Here is a 16,201-nt window from a genome sequence, read left to right on the forward strand (position 1 = left end):
CCAGTCCTAATTCCAAAACCATTCCCACTGTAGTATCCATTGCCCTGACATTGAGGTTTGTTAAAACACAATCCACAGCTCCATCAGGAGACCCCAGGATTTGACCTGTTGGACCCCAACATGAGAGTCATAGATGTTAGTTATAACTGCCTCCACGACAAACACCTGAAGAGTTTTTTCCGCCATCCGGCAAGGAAGAAGCGGCTGGTTAAGCAAGGCCTCATCACCTCAAATGATAAGGCAAGGCAGACCTCCCTTTTCTTTCCAAAATCTAAAAGTGACACTTATATGGAACTGAGAAAATTGGACAGGTGTAAGCAATATGATGGCTAGGTGAAATGTTTGCCATTTTGCTTAGTTTACACAAATCCAAATCTACATATGGTCATTGATAGTGCAGGTTGTAAAAGAGAATGTGTTCTTAATGTCTTACCTGGTTAAATAAAGGCAAAATCAATCAATATTGGGGTTTCGGGTAGAGGTAGATTTGGGATTGGGTGTTTGTACACATGAACTTCCTCTAAAAATGGCTCTTTTGTGGCTCCTCCCTTTCAGGTGCTGTGTACGTGTAAAGAGTACAATCGCTACAGTAGCTACATCAAGTCAGTTCAGTTGCTATGGGAGAAGCAGTGCTGTGCCCAGCAGGTTAGAGTGGTCTGCTTTCTAGATGCATAATTATAAAAACACAAATGCTATATTGTAAGACATCTTTCCATGCGTTTTATTCCAACTGTGTATGTAACTTGCTGTCGCTCATGGATCGGGAAAGGGTTTTCTGATCACGTGACAAGACCAGGAAAAACTTGTGGAAAGCAAGGGTGCAAATGAATCTCTCTCTCTCTCTCTCTCTCTCTCAGAAAACGCTTTTGAAGCAGTTCCTAGTCTTGCAGCAGCAAGGGGAGGTTCCGTCCCACATCTCACTGACGGATGTTAGAGATTGGCTCATTGCCAAGGGTAGAAACTACTTCAAGAACACGTGAGTGTTATTAGAATCTTTTACTCAAATTTGTTTAAAAAAAACATAAGCATAGGTGTGGAATCACGTTGACCTCCTATCTAGCAATAACTTAAGAAATAGATATGGTGGACAGTTTGAGTATTAAGGTTAATCATGTTTTATGTTCCCTTGTATGTGAAGTTTTCAGAGTGAAATGGAAGAGGGGAAGAACCTTCACTTGGCCGAACTGGCTTGGGATGTGAAACGACGCCTCAGGCTTAAGGAACTGGAAAGAGAAGTGTGCAGGGAGCTGCGCCTGGAGCGCCAAATCCGCTGGTCGGTGATTGGACAGGTAAGGATGGAACAGCGGCACTCCTAGGGCTGATATCAACTCACAGTTGCTTAAGCAGCAGTAGGACCTCAGTGTTTCTGTTGGTATCTTCATCCATTTGCCTCTCTTTCTCACCCGTCTCTCTTAGCCTGGTAGCCAGATGGGAGATTGGAGACCCCTGGGCATGGAGACACACACACCTCTGGAAATGGACTCTCCCTTCAGACACTCCACCTCCTCGATGGACACTCTTTCCAGTCAGATCTCGACTGAGAAACTCGAGGTTGCTAGGCTACATACTACCAGACCACATATTGCCAGACCACAAACTACCAGACCACAAACTACCAGACCACGTTCTGCCAGACCACCAACTGAAAGACCTAGCAGTGACTCTGATCACTCTGGAACCTTGTCTTCTGTGATGACCTGCTCACCACATTCAGCTAGCCCGTCAGTGGTAGGTCATTTTGGTCATGAACATGTTCCCAGCTTTCACTCTTTGGGGGCTGCAGGCATATTACTGCTTCCCTGTCTCCCATCTACTGGGAAATCCACATCCAAGTACAGTGGCAAGAAAAAGTATGTGAAACCTTTGGAATTACCTGGACTTCTGCGTAAATTGGTCATAAAATGTTATCTGATCTTCATCTAAGTCACAACAATAGACAAACAATGATACTTGTTCATGTCTTTATTGAACACACGGTGTAAACATTCACAGTGCAGGGTGGAAAAAGTACACTCAGCAACAACAAAAAACTTCCCCTTTTCAGGATCCTGTCTTTCAAAGATAATTCATATATATCCAAATAACTTCACAGATCTTCATTTTAAAGGGTATAAACACTGTTTCCCATGCTTGTTCAATGAACCATGAACAATTAATGAACATGCATTTGTGGAACGGTCGTTAAAACACTAACAGCTTACAGACGATAGGCAATTAAGGTCACTGTTATGAAAAGTTAGGAAACTAAAGAGGCCTTTATACTAACCTTTCTACTAACCTCAAAAGAAAGATGCCCAGGGTTCCTGCTCATCTGCGTGAACGTGCCTTTGGCATGCTGCAAGGACGCATGAGGACTGCAGATGTGGCCAGGGCAATAAATTGCAATGTCCGTTCTGTGAGACGCCTAAGACAGCGCTACAGGGAGACAGGACGGACAGCTGTTTGTTCCCGCAGTGGCAGACCTCGTGTAACAACACCTGCACAGGATCGGTACATCCGAACATCACACCTGCGGGACAGGTACAGGATGGCAACAACAGCTGCCCGAGTTTCACCAGGAATGCACAATCCCTGCTCAGACTGTCCGCAATAGGCTGAGAGAGGCTGGACTGAGGGCTTGTAGGCCTGTTGTAAGGAAACCGGCACAACGTCGCCAATGGGCACAAACCGACCATCGCTGGACCAGACAGGACTGTCAAAAAGTGCCTTTCACTGACGAGTCATGGTTTTGTTTCACCAGGGGTGATGGTCGGATTCGCGTTTATCGTCGAAGGAATGAGCATTACACCGAGGCCTGTACTCTGGAGCGGTATCGATTTGGGGTTGGAGGGTTCATCATGGTCTTTGGCGATGTGTCACAGCATCATCGGACTGAGCTTGTTGTCATTGCAGGCAGTCTCAACACTGTGCGTTACAGGGAAGACAACCTCCTCCCTCATGTGGTATCCTTCCTGCAGGCTCATCCTGACATGACCCTCCAGCATGACAATGCCACCAGCCATACTGCCCGTTCTGTGCGAGATTTCCTGCAAGACAGGAATGTCCACTGCGCCTCCCGGGTGGCGCAGTGGTTAAGGGCTCTGTACTGCAGTGCCAGCTGTGCCACCAGAGACTCTGGGTTTGCACCCAGGCTCTGTCGTAACCGGCAGCGACCGGGAGGTCCGTGGGGCGACGCACAATTGGCCTAGCGTCGTCCGGTTTAGGGAGGGGCTGGCCGGTAGGGATATCCTTGTCTCATAGCGCACCAGCGACTCCTGTGGCGGGCTGGGCGCAGTGCGCAGTAACCAAGGTTGCCAGGTGCACGGTGTTTCCTGTGACATATTGGTGCGGCTGGCTTCCGGGTTGGCCGGGTTGGGTGTGCGCTGTGTTAAGAAGCAGTGATGCTTGGTAGGGTTGTGTATCGGAGGACGCATGACTTTCAACCTTCGTCTCTTGGAGAGAAAACGGGGTAAAATTCACACACAAAAAAAGGAATGTCCGTGTTCTGCCATGGCCAGCGAAGAGCCCGTATCTCAATCCCATTGAGCACGTCTGGGACCTGTTGGATCGGAGGGTGAGGGCTAGGGCCATCCCCCCCCCCCAGAAATGTCTGGGAACTTACAGGTGCCTTGGTGGAAGAGTGGGGTAACATCTCACAGCAAGAACTGGCAAATACTTTTGATTTTGAACCCCCTTTTTGTTCAGGGACACATTATTCCATTTCTGTTAGCCACATGTTCAGTTAGGGGGCAGTATTTTCACGTTCGGATGAAAAGCGTGCCCAAAGTAAACTGCCTGCTACTCAGGCCCAGAAGCTAATATATGCATAGTATTAGTAGATTTGGATAGGAAACACTCTGACCTTTCTAAAACTGTTTGAATGATGTCTGTGAGTATAACAGAACTCATATGGCAGGCGAAAACCGGAGAATAATCCACCAAGAAGTGGGGAATATGAGGTTTGTAGTTTTTCAACTCATTGCCTTTCTACTATACAGTGTAAATGGGGTCATATTGCACTTACTAAGGCTTCCACTAGATGTCAACAGTCTTTAGAACCATGTTTCTGGCTTCTACTATGTAGGGGGAGCGAATAAGAGCTGTTTGACTAAGAGGTCTGGCAGAAGACCATGAGCTAAGTCATGCACGTGGCCGTGAGAGCGAGCTGCGTTCCTTTTCATTTCTAAAGACAAAGGAATTGTCCGGTTGAAACATTGTTGAAGATTTATGATAAAAACATCCTAAAGATTGATTCTATACATCGTTTGACATGTTTCTACGAACTGTAATAGAACTGTTTTGACTTTTCGTCTGGACTTTCATCTGGACTTGACCTCGCCTTGTGAATTTCGATTGGTGAACTAAACACGCTAACAAAAAGGAGGTATTTGGACATAAAGATGAACTTTATCGAACAAAACAAACATTTATTGTGGAACTGGGATTCCTGGAAATGCATTCTAATGAAGATCATCAAAGGTAAGTGAATATTTATAATGCTATTTCTGACTTTTACTGACTCCACAACATGCCATCTGTATGGCTTGTTTTTGTGTCTGAGCGCTGTACTCAGATTATTGCATGGTGTGCTTTTTCCGTAAAGCTTTTTCAAAATCTGACACAGCGGTTGCATTAAGGAGAAGTATATATTTAATTCTGTGCATAACACTTGTATCTTTGATCAAAGTTTATGATGAGTATTTCTGTAAATTGTTGTGGCTCTCTGCAAATTCGGATGTTTGAGGCACAACATTACTGAACATAACGCGCCAATGTAAACTGAGATTTTTGGAAATAAATATGAAGTTTATCGAACAAAACATAGGTTAGTGATTAATTTGATCTCTATTTCTGCTTTTTGTGACTCCTCTCTTTGGCTGGAAAATGGCTGTATGTTTTTCTGTGACTAGACCTAACATAATCGTATGGTGTACTTTCTTTTTTTGCTGAGTTTATGTGAACCCTTGGTTTTAATAAACGGTTTGCCCTACTTTGGCAGCAATAACCTCAACATTTTCTGTAGTTGCAGATCAGACCTGAGGAACGGTCAGGAGTAATTTTATACCATTCCTCTTTACAAAACAGTTTCAGTTTAGCAATATTCTTGGGATGTCTGGTGTGAACCGAACTCTCGAGAGGCCCTGCCACAGAATCTCAATCGGGTTGAGGTTCCCTACTCTGACTGGGCCACTCCAGATGGCATATTTTCTTCTGTTGTTGATTTACTTCGGTGTTTTGGGTCGTTGTCCTGTTGCATTACCCAACTTCTCTTGAGCTTCAATTGGCGAACAGCTTTACATTCTCCTGCAAAATGTCTTGATTAACTTGGCAATTCATTGGCAATTCATTTTTCCATCGATGATAGCTAGCTGTCCAGACCCTGAGGCAGCAAAGCAGCTCCAAACCATGATACCATGCTCCCTTCACCATACTTTACAGTTGGGATGAGGTTTTGATATTGGTGTGCTGTGCTTTTTTTTCTCCACACAGTGTTGTGTGTTCCTTTCAAACAACTGAACTTTAGTTTAATCTCTCCACAGAATCTGCAACATTTTGATACTCTTTTGCGAACTTCAAACGTGCAGCAATGTTTTTATTTGGTGGCTTCTTCCGTGGTGTCCTCCCATGAACACCATTTCTTGTTTAGTGTTTTACGTATAGTAGACTCGTCAACAGAGATGTTAGGATGTTCCAGAGATTTCTTTAAGTCTTCAGCTAACACTTTAAGATTCTTCTTAACCTCATTGAGCATTCTGCGCTGTGCTCTTGCAGTCATCTTTGCAGGACGGCCACTCCTAGGGAGAGTAGCGACAGTGCTGAACTTTCTCCATTTATATACAATTTGTCTAACCGTGGAGTGATGAACATCAAGGCTTTTAGAGATACTTTTGTAACCCTTTCCAGCTTTATGCAAGTCAACAATTCTTCATATATTGGGTCTTCTGAGATCTCTTTTGTTTGAGGCATGGTTCACATCAGGCAATGCTTCTTGTGAATAGCAAACTCACATTTTGTGAGTATTTTTAGGGCACACAGCTCTAACCAACATCTCCAATCTCGTCTCAATGATTGTACTCCAGGTTAGGTTTTGGAGAAGTAATTAGCTTAGGGGTTCAAATACTTTTTTCAACTTACACTGTGAATGTTTAAATTATGTATTCAGTATAGACAATAAAAATACAATCATTTGTGTGTTATTAGTTTAAGCGGAATGTGTTAATCTGTTGTTGTGACTTAGATGAAGATTAAATCTAATTTTATGACCAATTTATGCAGACATTCAGATAATTCCAATAGGGTTCATATACTTTGTCTTGCCACTGTATTTGGATGATATGATATGCGTTTGCCACTTTGGTAAATGTAAAAAGTCTAGATGAGGAAGATGATTAAGTTGCAACAATGGAGACAGCACATTTGATATAGAGTAATTGCTAGAGAAAGAAAGGTATAGTCTTTATATTAACTTTTAAAATAATTTAATATGTATTAACATGTGTTTTGATTTCCAACATACTGTAAATCTGAATCAATTCTGTTGATGTTCATATATACAGATTACTATTAGGGACTTGCTGCTCATGATTGGGCACATAACGAGCTCAGTATTGGAGGAGGTAAATAGCATCCTGATCCCTGCCTTGGTTGACCTTATAAGGCTGAGAGCTTCAGAAAGTGCTGCAGAGAATATGCTCCCCATGAGCAAAGACACCAACGAAGATTCAACCCAGGGCTCTGTCAGCTGTACCTCCCTACTCTCCAAAGTCAATGTCATCTGTCTCACTCAGAGTCCTGACAGTAGGTCCTCCCCAATCTCCATTGATGTACCAGTCACTGCTGTCCAGACTTATTGTAGCAGCAGTTCTCTGTCCAGTGAGGAACGAGCACACTCTTTCTCCAGTCAGATCTCTACTAAGAACCTCCTGGCTGCTAGGCCACGTTCTGCCAATCCACCATCTGCTAAACTACCATGTGATAAACCACAATCTGCGACACCACCACCTGCTAAACTACAATCTGCTAAACCAGATTCTGCGAAACCACCTATTGCCACTGACTACTCTGGAACCTTATCTGCTGTGGTAGGTCGTGGGCATGTCATCCCTGTCAAACTGACATTGGCCCCTTTCTCCTCCTTAATCTCCAGCGAAGAGACCAACACCAACTTCTCCTCCAGCAGCCTCCCCTCCTCCTGCTCCATTAAGCTTTCAGACAGTAGGAGTGTAATTCCTTGCTCCCTGACTGTAAGCTCCATTTCAAATGTTCCTGGACCTGACTCTAGCAGCAGCCCTGTGCGGGAGAATCAATTTGCTACTGAGGTCTCGTCGATCTGCCTCAGCCAAGATAGAAATGGCCAAAGAGGGAGTGTGACACCTCCAGCCCCTTTGGATGTTTCCCTCCCCTCCATTATTGAGCGGGCTGGCGGACTTGTATGTTCCGTCATCTCCCAGTCTTTAGCAATTGTGGAGGCGCGGTCAAGTGTGAATGGTGAGGAGGGCTCTCCATCTCCCACCACAGTCTCCCATTCTCCTACAAGGGTGTATGTCAGCCACTTAAGGAGTAGCCCACTAGGTGAGGACCTTGTAGATTCAACACTTGCGGATGTTATCTCTGTCCTGAAAATGGAGGGAATTCTTTCCTCCTCTCCGACTTTGGAGGAGGAGCTGCTTGATCTCTCCTCCAGTTGTTCTTCGTCATCAAGCGAAACACTGCAATGTGTGTCTGTTGGCCCTCTTGGCAGTGGGTCGGAGACGTCCTTCAAACTTCTTGGGGGTCGTACTCTGAGTATCGCCACCCCAACGGCCCATGATACCACAGAGGACTTAGAAGTCTACAGTGATGAGATTATTGACGAAATCCTTACTATAATGAGGACCAAAAAAGATGATGACAGTGGAAGTGACGTCTCTGGTGCATCAACACCATGCAACACACCAGCACCACAGAGCCGGTCCTCTTCTGCACTGAGCGGAGTGCTTCCCCATGACAGGAGGATACTCGGCACAACACTGCTTGGAATCCAGAACACACTAGACAGTGAGAACCTCTCAGGAGAGTGTTCCACCTCACCACAGGACAATGCCAGAGTCCTGGAGATGATAAAGTTGCTGCAGAGGCGCCTTGAGGGGACACCCTCAGAGTCCTCCATCCATATCACAGATGTGGCTTCACCCGTGGGCATTCCTCTCCCTGTATCTCTCTATGCTGTTCAGTCGTGTGTATTTGCCACTGACAAAGACCTGAAGGCAGAACGAGTGAGGGGAGTCTTTGAAAGCCTGAGATCCCAGTTTATGAGCTACTCCATCAAGCCTGTGAGTAACATCATTACCAGGGCAACAACAAAGATGGCTGCCTCCAATCAGGTTAGTTCAGAGACACTCCAGGCAGCATCAGCAAAATCATCTGCTGTGGCTCAGAACCTTATTAGTTTGGTTTTATTTAAAGTTGCCACGGTGTCCTGCTCTGATGACTTAGAGGGTCTGGGTGATCATCTCAGATGCCCCTCAACTTTGACCAGAGGTCTGACACCTTTGACCTCGGAGAAAGCTACACTGACGCCTGCTGTTCTGAAGATCAGAAGGGAGATGTCTAAGGAAGTGGCCACCGAACTCCAGTGTTTCTTGATCAAGGAATCCCTTACTGGCACCCAGACACCATCCAATGGACATGTTTGCACTTCTGAATCTGCCCCAAGGGAAGCTGTGCGGGACATCCTGAGGAAAACCAAAGAGAAGGCTTTCAACAAAAGCCTGAATAAAATTTTCCCTGTTAATTTGGATGAGCGGCTCACAGACTCCATTGCAGATGCCTTATATCCGAAGCTGCATGACAGACTGGAGTCCAAGAGAGAGCTGCGGGCTTCTTATTACAGCTCCCAGATCATCTGTAGCCTCAGCCCCTTCAAAGTTGAGAGCAGCCTAGAGCTCCAGGAGTTCACTGACCCACTATCTGAGTCAGTATTGTGTCTCCTGGATAGAACATTTGGAGATAAAGCTCAGAACTTAAAGACAGGCGGAGGTGTTTTACAATATGTCACAGACCCAACCTATAAGAAGCATTTGATTGGACCCCACACCAATGACGTCAATGTGGTTATGCACACGATTGCAGTGGAGGAGTTGCCTGTTGAGGGTTGTATTGCGCAAAGTGAGGCCATTCATGGACTTCACAAGAAGCAAGAGTTACCTTCCAGCACCAGTGGCAGAGGGAATGAGACCCTGAGCCCTACTAATTGCCTACTGGAGGGTGTAGTGGGCAAACTGGTACGGAGGATGCTATTTCAGGGCCTTGACATCCCTGAGGTACCCATGAACTACAGCCGCTCTGAGAACTTTAAGCTACAGTATGAACTGGTTGCAAAGCTTTGTCCTCTGATGGTAAGGACAATCATGGCTACAACCATAGACAATCAACCACCTACTACTCAAGAAGCAGTGATGTCTTCCGAGAACATCCATGTGAAAGAGCTGTGTGAGGCAGGTATCAAACACCTCAAAGAGAACCATGTACCCGATGACTCTGAGACAAACATCATGGTCAGAGGGGCTTTGAGTGAAATTGAATCCTGTATGATTGAGACCTCCGACAAGGACTCTCCCAGTCTACATTCCACACCAGAGGTGGTTGTAGACCTGATCACCAAGCTGCTTCATGGGTATGAGCTTGACTCAGAGGACTTTGCATCACCTGTGTCATCCCCAACCACCACTCTCTCTGATGTGGCAATGGACATGGTGGTTTCTGCCCTTCGGGACATGTCCGATTCCCCAGACGTTACATCAGCATTGGAAATTACCAAGGATCTCAAGACGCCGTACTCCCGCCCCTCAAGTGCAAGGATTGTAAGTGCCCTCTGCAGAGAGCTGGAGGAGTGCATGGGCTCTCCTGATGCTCTGAGGCGAGCTTTGAGCCGCGGGGAGATGACAACAGCCATTGCGAGTGCAGTCACCAGGGAAGTCAACCGTCTGGGTTCAATCGTACCCAAAGTCTCTGTCAGGCCGCTCTCCTCAGACATCTGCCTTAGGACAGACCAGGACAAGGTCATGGTTAAGAGCCGATGTGGCTCGGCTGAGGTGAAGGCATCCCAACCGGTGTATATTATTGTTCATGTAGAGGCGGTGATGGATATCATTGTCCGGCTGCGGTCTCTGATTGTTCCTCGGACCCAGGATAAACTGGCCAGCTGGACCCTAGTTGAGGATGTGACCAACAAGCTGTCCAGTGCTCTGTGGGTGAGGGTGACTAACAGGTGGAGGGAAGCAAATGTCTGCCTGAAGGCAACAGACATCTTTCAGTTGGTGCTGTCTGTGCATAGAAAGTTGATGCAACGCTATGGCACAGAGGAAGCCCTGCAGAGGATACTGTGCCACAAGGCACCCAAGCTGCACAAGGACATTGTCTGTCTTGTCACGAATGGAATTATGGATGCACCATCCAAACTTCAAGAGACCAAAAATCTGGAATCTACACTCAACTTGAAAGAATTGACAGCCTTGTTTAATGAAATGACAACCCGTCAATCTTTGAATAAGAAAGCTAAGCAGAGCAGCATCAAGATTGAGATTGAACAGCCAGAGTGGTCCACTGTGGAACAAGTGACATCCGGTTCCACCAGCTTCATTAGGGAGCTTATATTAGAAGAAGTCCTGATGAAGCTTGTCAAGAAGATATGCCGTATGCCAAAAAGGACCAACAAGCGTCAGCACATCCAGATCAGTGATCTGGTGACTGAGCTGATCCGATTGTTCGACGATGAGGTGGCCAAATATCTGATTGAGGAAATGGAAAGCCAGCAAAAAAGTTTCAATTCTAAGATGACATCGAAGCTGGCAGATGCCATCTACACTGACCTTGGGAAGGTCAAGCGTTTGAAACGCTCCTTGAAAATTGACGATTTATTTGAGGATCAGGAGATGCTTTCCATTGTCTCTGTCATTGTTTCCCACAAGCTACTGGCCATCTTGAAACCCTCAGTTTCCAACCCATATGACCGTGAGACCTCAGACCTTGAAGACTCATGCAGTAATGATTTGGAGGATGCGGAATCTGAGGGGGTGCATTATGCCACCGGCAGAAAGGTAAGACAAGCTCAGATTACTCTTGAATGGTCATTGGTTGTGCTTTTTGATATCGGTACCAGTAAGTATAGTTGTATAATTATAGGAATATGTAAAGGAAGTGAAATTGAAGTTTAATTGTGCATTCTTGAATTCTGATCACAGTCCAACGTGAGCATCGTCCTTACAGACACTACAAACCAGCCAGAGATGTACATTGCTGTGGATGCTCCACCTATGAGTGAGTATTCCTGGGGGGAAATGTTCTTATGGGACAATTATTTATATATATATATATAGAAGTAATAAATTATTGTTTTATCAGACAATTGTCCATCTGAAATTCTTACATATTTTCATCTTCTTGCCAGTTAAATTATCCAAGATGAGGAAAGGCATCCGGGACTTCTTCTGGGGAGTCCAGAAGGCCTGGAAACGCTTGGTCACCTGCAAGTCCTCTGGGTCCTCTGATGGGTAGCCTGGATGACGTGCAGCCCATGTCAGTTGCTTTTGCCAGGCTACATCTGAGGAGGACACCACAACTGGCCTCAATACAACATTTGTATTTTTGTTGCTCATTTCTGTTTTCATTTTGAATCCCCTAATGCTGCTATATTTGAACCAGGCTGTCAGTGGACTAGCTTACCATTAGTTTATACTCCTTAAGGAAGATCCACTATAGGCTAGTCAACACCAAAATTCCATCTGGGTCTTTTGATCCCTTATTAGCTCCCACTCCTGTAACTAGGAATGTGAGCTTCTAAATGTCATTCAGACATCTACAGCTTCTCCTGTGACTAGGAAGATAAGCTAAGAAGCCCAACCAATTGACTAGATGTGCTGTACATCTGATGCCCTCTCCCTATTGTAATCATTGATCCACATCCATTGCAGCCTCTAAATTGGATGTAGATATTTAGCCTAAATTAAAAAATGACAAGGAGGGAAGGCCAACAGCAGCTTCTACTCTTACGATTAGGAAAGTGGTGCTAAACTTTTTGGGCTTTGAGGAACTATGCATTTTATTTTTCAATCACTTACATACTTTTTAATGGTTGTTTTAATAAAGCATTTGCATTGCAGATTTGGATTCATATTTTATCTTTCATAATTGTTCATTTTAATTTAGGTATTCATTTGATGACATGGGACTAAAGCGTAGTTTATACCCTACATACATACACAAGAAATAACTACAAGCAGCTACACAAAAAAACCTTTACACAAGAACGCAGGATCAGCATTTTGTGAAGCGTTCTTGTGTTGCACACGAAGGGTATGACCTAGGCTTAGTCATTTTATGACTTCTATAAGGGTATATAATGGTATCCATAGTGCAGTATTAAGATATTCATTGTGGAGCTTTATATTATAGTAGAAATAATGTAAATGAATAAAAGTGAATTGATGTATGTCAACTTGATGGCGATATTTGCTTGCTCAACAAAAGCTATATTGGTGTTAGACGGTCTGAAGTTGCATGACATTCACGTATTTATTTATTTGGCACGGCCTTGAAAGGAGGTAGAAAAGGCCTCAATATGATGACAAATATCTTCTGTCAGACAATCTAATCAATGTATTTATCACATGCGCTGAGAAGAACAGGTGAAATGCATAAGGAGATCCAGACTGCTTTGGGTGGTACACACAGGAAACTATTAGCTCCTACTACCATACCTCGTTCAAAGGCAATTCAATCTTAAATCTGTTGTCTTGCCCATTCACCCTCTGAACGGCACACAATCCATGTATCAATTGTCTCTTCTTCTTCTGTATTATGGTGGTCCACAAATAAATGTCATAGGTGCATGCTGCAGTATTGGCTGTGTATCAGTCTACTATTCTATAGTATGAATTCATTACACTTTGTGAATAAAAAACCCAGAAATATAAAAACTAAAACTAAATACAAAAACAATTGCTTTACCAACTAACCCTGATCCCATTAAAACCTCACCACAATTCCACTACTTTGGCCCTATCTGATACTACTCCAGGCCAGCAGCCTGGGAGGATGGGATATCATCATTCAAAACATCTTGTAACTCCGCATTTCTACATATTTTGCTATGGGACAGCGAGAACTTTTTATAACAAATGTCATGCAATTATACTCAGTATGCCTTGGGGCACAGATATAAAATGTGCAGTTTTACAGTTTTCCCCCCCTCAACTTTACACATTTTGCCATGGGGTGGATCGAAATGTTTGCAGGTTTAAAGCAAATTTCCTGCAATTCTACACATTTTGTAATGACTTATGCCATGTTAATAAGATATCGGAGTGTGAATGACTAACAAAATAAATGGGTGCCCTCTGGAGGTCAGGGCCCCTGGGCACGGCATTTGGCCATAATTATTACTAGTTTAGATAGCCGGCTAAACTACACTATATTACCAAAAGTATGTGGACACCTGCTCGTCGAACATCTCCTTCCAAAATCATGGGCATTAATAAGGAGTTGGTTCCCCCTTTGCTGCTATAACACTAGATGTTGAGGTCAGGGCTCTGTTCAGGTGAGTCAAGTTCTTCCACATCGATCTCGACAAACCATTTCTGTATGGACCTCGCTTTGTGCATGGGGGAATTGTCATGCTGAAACAGGACAGCGCCTTCCCCACACTGTTGTCACAAAGTTAAAAGCACAGAATAGTCTAGAACAGCATTGTATGCTGTAGTGTTAAGATTTCCTTTCACTGGTACTAAGGGGCCCAGCCCGAACCATGGAAAACAGCCCCAGACCATTATTCCTCCTCTAACAAACTTTGCAGTTGGCAGTATGCATTGGGGCAGGTAGCATTCTCCTGGCATTCGCCAGACCCAGAATCGTCTGTTGTTCCAGATGGTGAGGCTTGATTCATCACTCCAGAGAAAGTGTTTCCACTGCGGCGAGCTTTACACCACTCTAGCCGACGCTTGGCATTGTGCATGTGGATTTAAGGCTTGTGTGCGGCTGCTCGGCCATGGAAACCCATTTCATGAGGCTCCCGACAAACAGTCCTTGTCCTGACGTTGCTCCCAGACGCAGTTTGGAATGCGGTAGTGAGTGTTGCAACTGAGGACAGGCAATATTTACGAGTTACACTCTTCAGCACTTGGCGGTCCCGTTCTGTGAGATTGTGTGACCTACCACTTTGCGGTTGAGCCATTGTTTCTCCTGAACATTTGCACTTCACAATAACAGCACTTACAGTTGACTAGGGCAGCTCTGGCAGGGCTGAAATTTTACAAACTGACTTGTTGGAAAGAAAGGTAGCATTCATTAACGATACCACATTGAAAGTCACTGAGCTCTTCAGCAAGGCATATGGAAGGAAATTGCATGGCTGTGTGCTTGATTTTATATACCTGTCAGCAACGGGTGTGGCTGAAATAGCCGAATCCACTAATTTGAAGGGGTGTCCACATACTTCATGTATATGCACAACCACATTTTACTGAGTTAAAGTTTTACAGCACCTAATGAGAGATAGAGGAGATTCAGCTATAGTCTGAACACACACTCCAGAGCCCAACTGAGAAAAATCCATATGTGAACCTATTACTCCACTAGAGCACAGTGGCTCTAAATTGCTTTCTGCTTCAGCGGGTAAGCATTAGAAAGCTGATGTCTCATTCATGTCTGGAAAGCATGAATAAACATGATTTAAGGAAAGATATTAATATTATGTAATATGACACTAATGACCAGAAGGAATGTATTGAATTAAGCTGCCTATTGTATATAAGCCGACTAAAATTATACTGTGACATTATTCATTGTCGGGTAAAGTCAGTGATATGAGATATGCTATGTTTATTGAGGCAAGTAGAAAATGGGATGAAAGGGGCTTAAAGTCAGACTTAAGAACATCCAACAGTTGTGCATCAGGGAAGTGCATTACCTAAGTCAGACTTAAGAACATCCAACAGTTGTTGCATCAGGCAAGAGCATTACCTAAGTCAGAATTTTATGTGGAAAGCTCACTGATGATCTTTCTTTGAAGTCATGTTATTATAATCTTTGAAGTTTATTATTCAAAAAGTGATATCATCATTGTTGACCGGACCAAAGGAGGATGGTAAAAGAGAAATGTTGTCTACCCTGTGTGAAAATAAATCACCCTACAGCTTTTTCTTGTATATTCTTCTGTGCTGAGACTAAATAATCATAGGCCATAAGGCTGCCTGTTAATCCGTCATCTCTGTACTCTTTTCTTCAAGTCTTCCTGGCCAGGGACGGCACTGGGGTAGGCAGGTCAATGACTTGTCTATCTCAAATCAAAAATATTAAAGAACCAATGCTGCTGTAGGGGATCACACATCATTTGTGGCCCTTAGACTGAAATCAGACATTAAAAATGAACCGTGGTAAATATCTGAGTACTTCAGAATAATTTATCACTTGCCTTCTGATTTGATGTAACATTTAATGGGCCCACTATCTGACAGACTCCCACAGCAGTGGGCTCTAAATGGTAATATAGTGTTACTAACTGTGTTACAGTAGTTTAGAACAGTAAAGCACATAATCTAAATGACCCTAAAATCCTATTAGCCTTTTTCTTAACCTTTGTCTTTTCCTTTATATATTCAATTATGATGTAATTATGTCAAATAAAACCAAATGGCACCCTATTCCCTATATTGTGCACTACCTTTGACCAGGGTAGAGCACTATACAGGGAATAGAGTGCATTTGGGATGTAACCACAGATAAGTCAGTTTGAGATATGCACAAATGTCCCAATATGACGCTTTTGAGTTATGAGAGACTCAATCACTCGATAACAGTGCCACTGATGACAATTTGGAAATTTCCTGTCATTCCCAGACAGACGTATTAATTGTAGTAGCAGGCCTTGCTGAACTCATTGTCAACAGCGAAAGAGAGAGAGAGAGAGAGAGAGAGAGAGAGAGAGAGAGAGAGAGAGAGAGAGAGAGAGAGAGAGAGAGAGAGAGAGAGAGAGAGAGAGAGAGAGAAATGAACAACACAAAAACAATCCAAATTAAATTGGAAAGGGGCACTGATAAGGCTTTGAAATGTTTTAGAAAGGATTTTGCCTCAAAATTATTCTGAGCAGATATTCTTTCATTTCAGTCAGGGGTAGTCTTGACTGAATTCCATCATAAAATGAGGGTTAAAGAAGACCCAAGTGTGCCCCTTCCTATATAGCAATACA

The 16,201-nt window shown here is 44.0% G+C and overlaps 1 protein-coding gene across 1 annotated transcript; it reads left to right on the forward strand.

The window, feature by feature from the left end:
- The first annotated feature begins 492 nt into the window (after window positions 1-492).
- LOC116356362 (mucin-17-like) lies at window positions 493-12,454 on the forward strand. The gene is made up of 7 exons (XM_031802001.1): window positions 493-645; window positions 858-976; window positions 1,139-1,289; window positions 1,417-1,728; window positions 6,537-11,057; window positions 11,202-11,277; window positions 11,408-12,454. Exons 3-7 carry the CDS (start codon window positions 1,152-1,154, stop codon window positions 11,512-11,514), a joined length of 5,154 nt encoding a protein of 1,717 aa, XP_031657861.1. The 5' UTR covers window positions 493-645; window positions 858-976; window positions 1,139-1,151; the 3' UTR covers window positions 11,515-12,454.
- The last annotated feature ends 3,747 nt before the right edge of the window (window positions 12,455-16,201 follow it).

The sequence above is a fragment of the Oncorhynchus kisutch genome, linkage group LG22 (genome assembly GCF_002021735.2).
Source record: "Oncorhynchus kisutch isolate 150728-3 linkage group LG22, Okis_V2, whole genome shotgun sequence".
Lineage (NCBI taxonomy): Eukaryota > Metazoa > Chordata > Actinopteri > Salmoniformes > Salmonidae > Oncorhynchus > Oncorhynchus kisutch.

What these genes read in the sequence shown, in the direction of transcription:
- LOC116356362 (XM_031802001.1), top strand. Translation starts at nt 1,152, where the DNA reads ATGGAAGAGGGGAAGAACCTTCACTTGGCCGAACTGGCTTGGGATGTG. An exon ending in ATTCAGCTAGCCCGTCAGTG is followed by an intron (nt 1,729 to 6,536) that starts GTAGGTCATTTT and finishes TCATATATACAG; the next exon opens with ATTACTATTAGGGACTTGCT. An exon ending in TGTGGATGCTCCACCTATGA is followed by an intron (nt 11,278 to 11,407) that starts GTGAGTATTCCT and finishes TCTTCTTGCCAG; the next exon opens with TTAAATTATCCAAGATGAGG.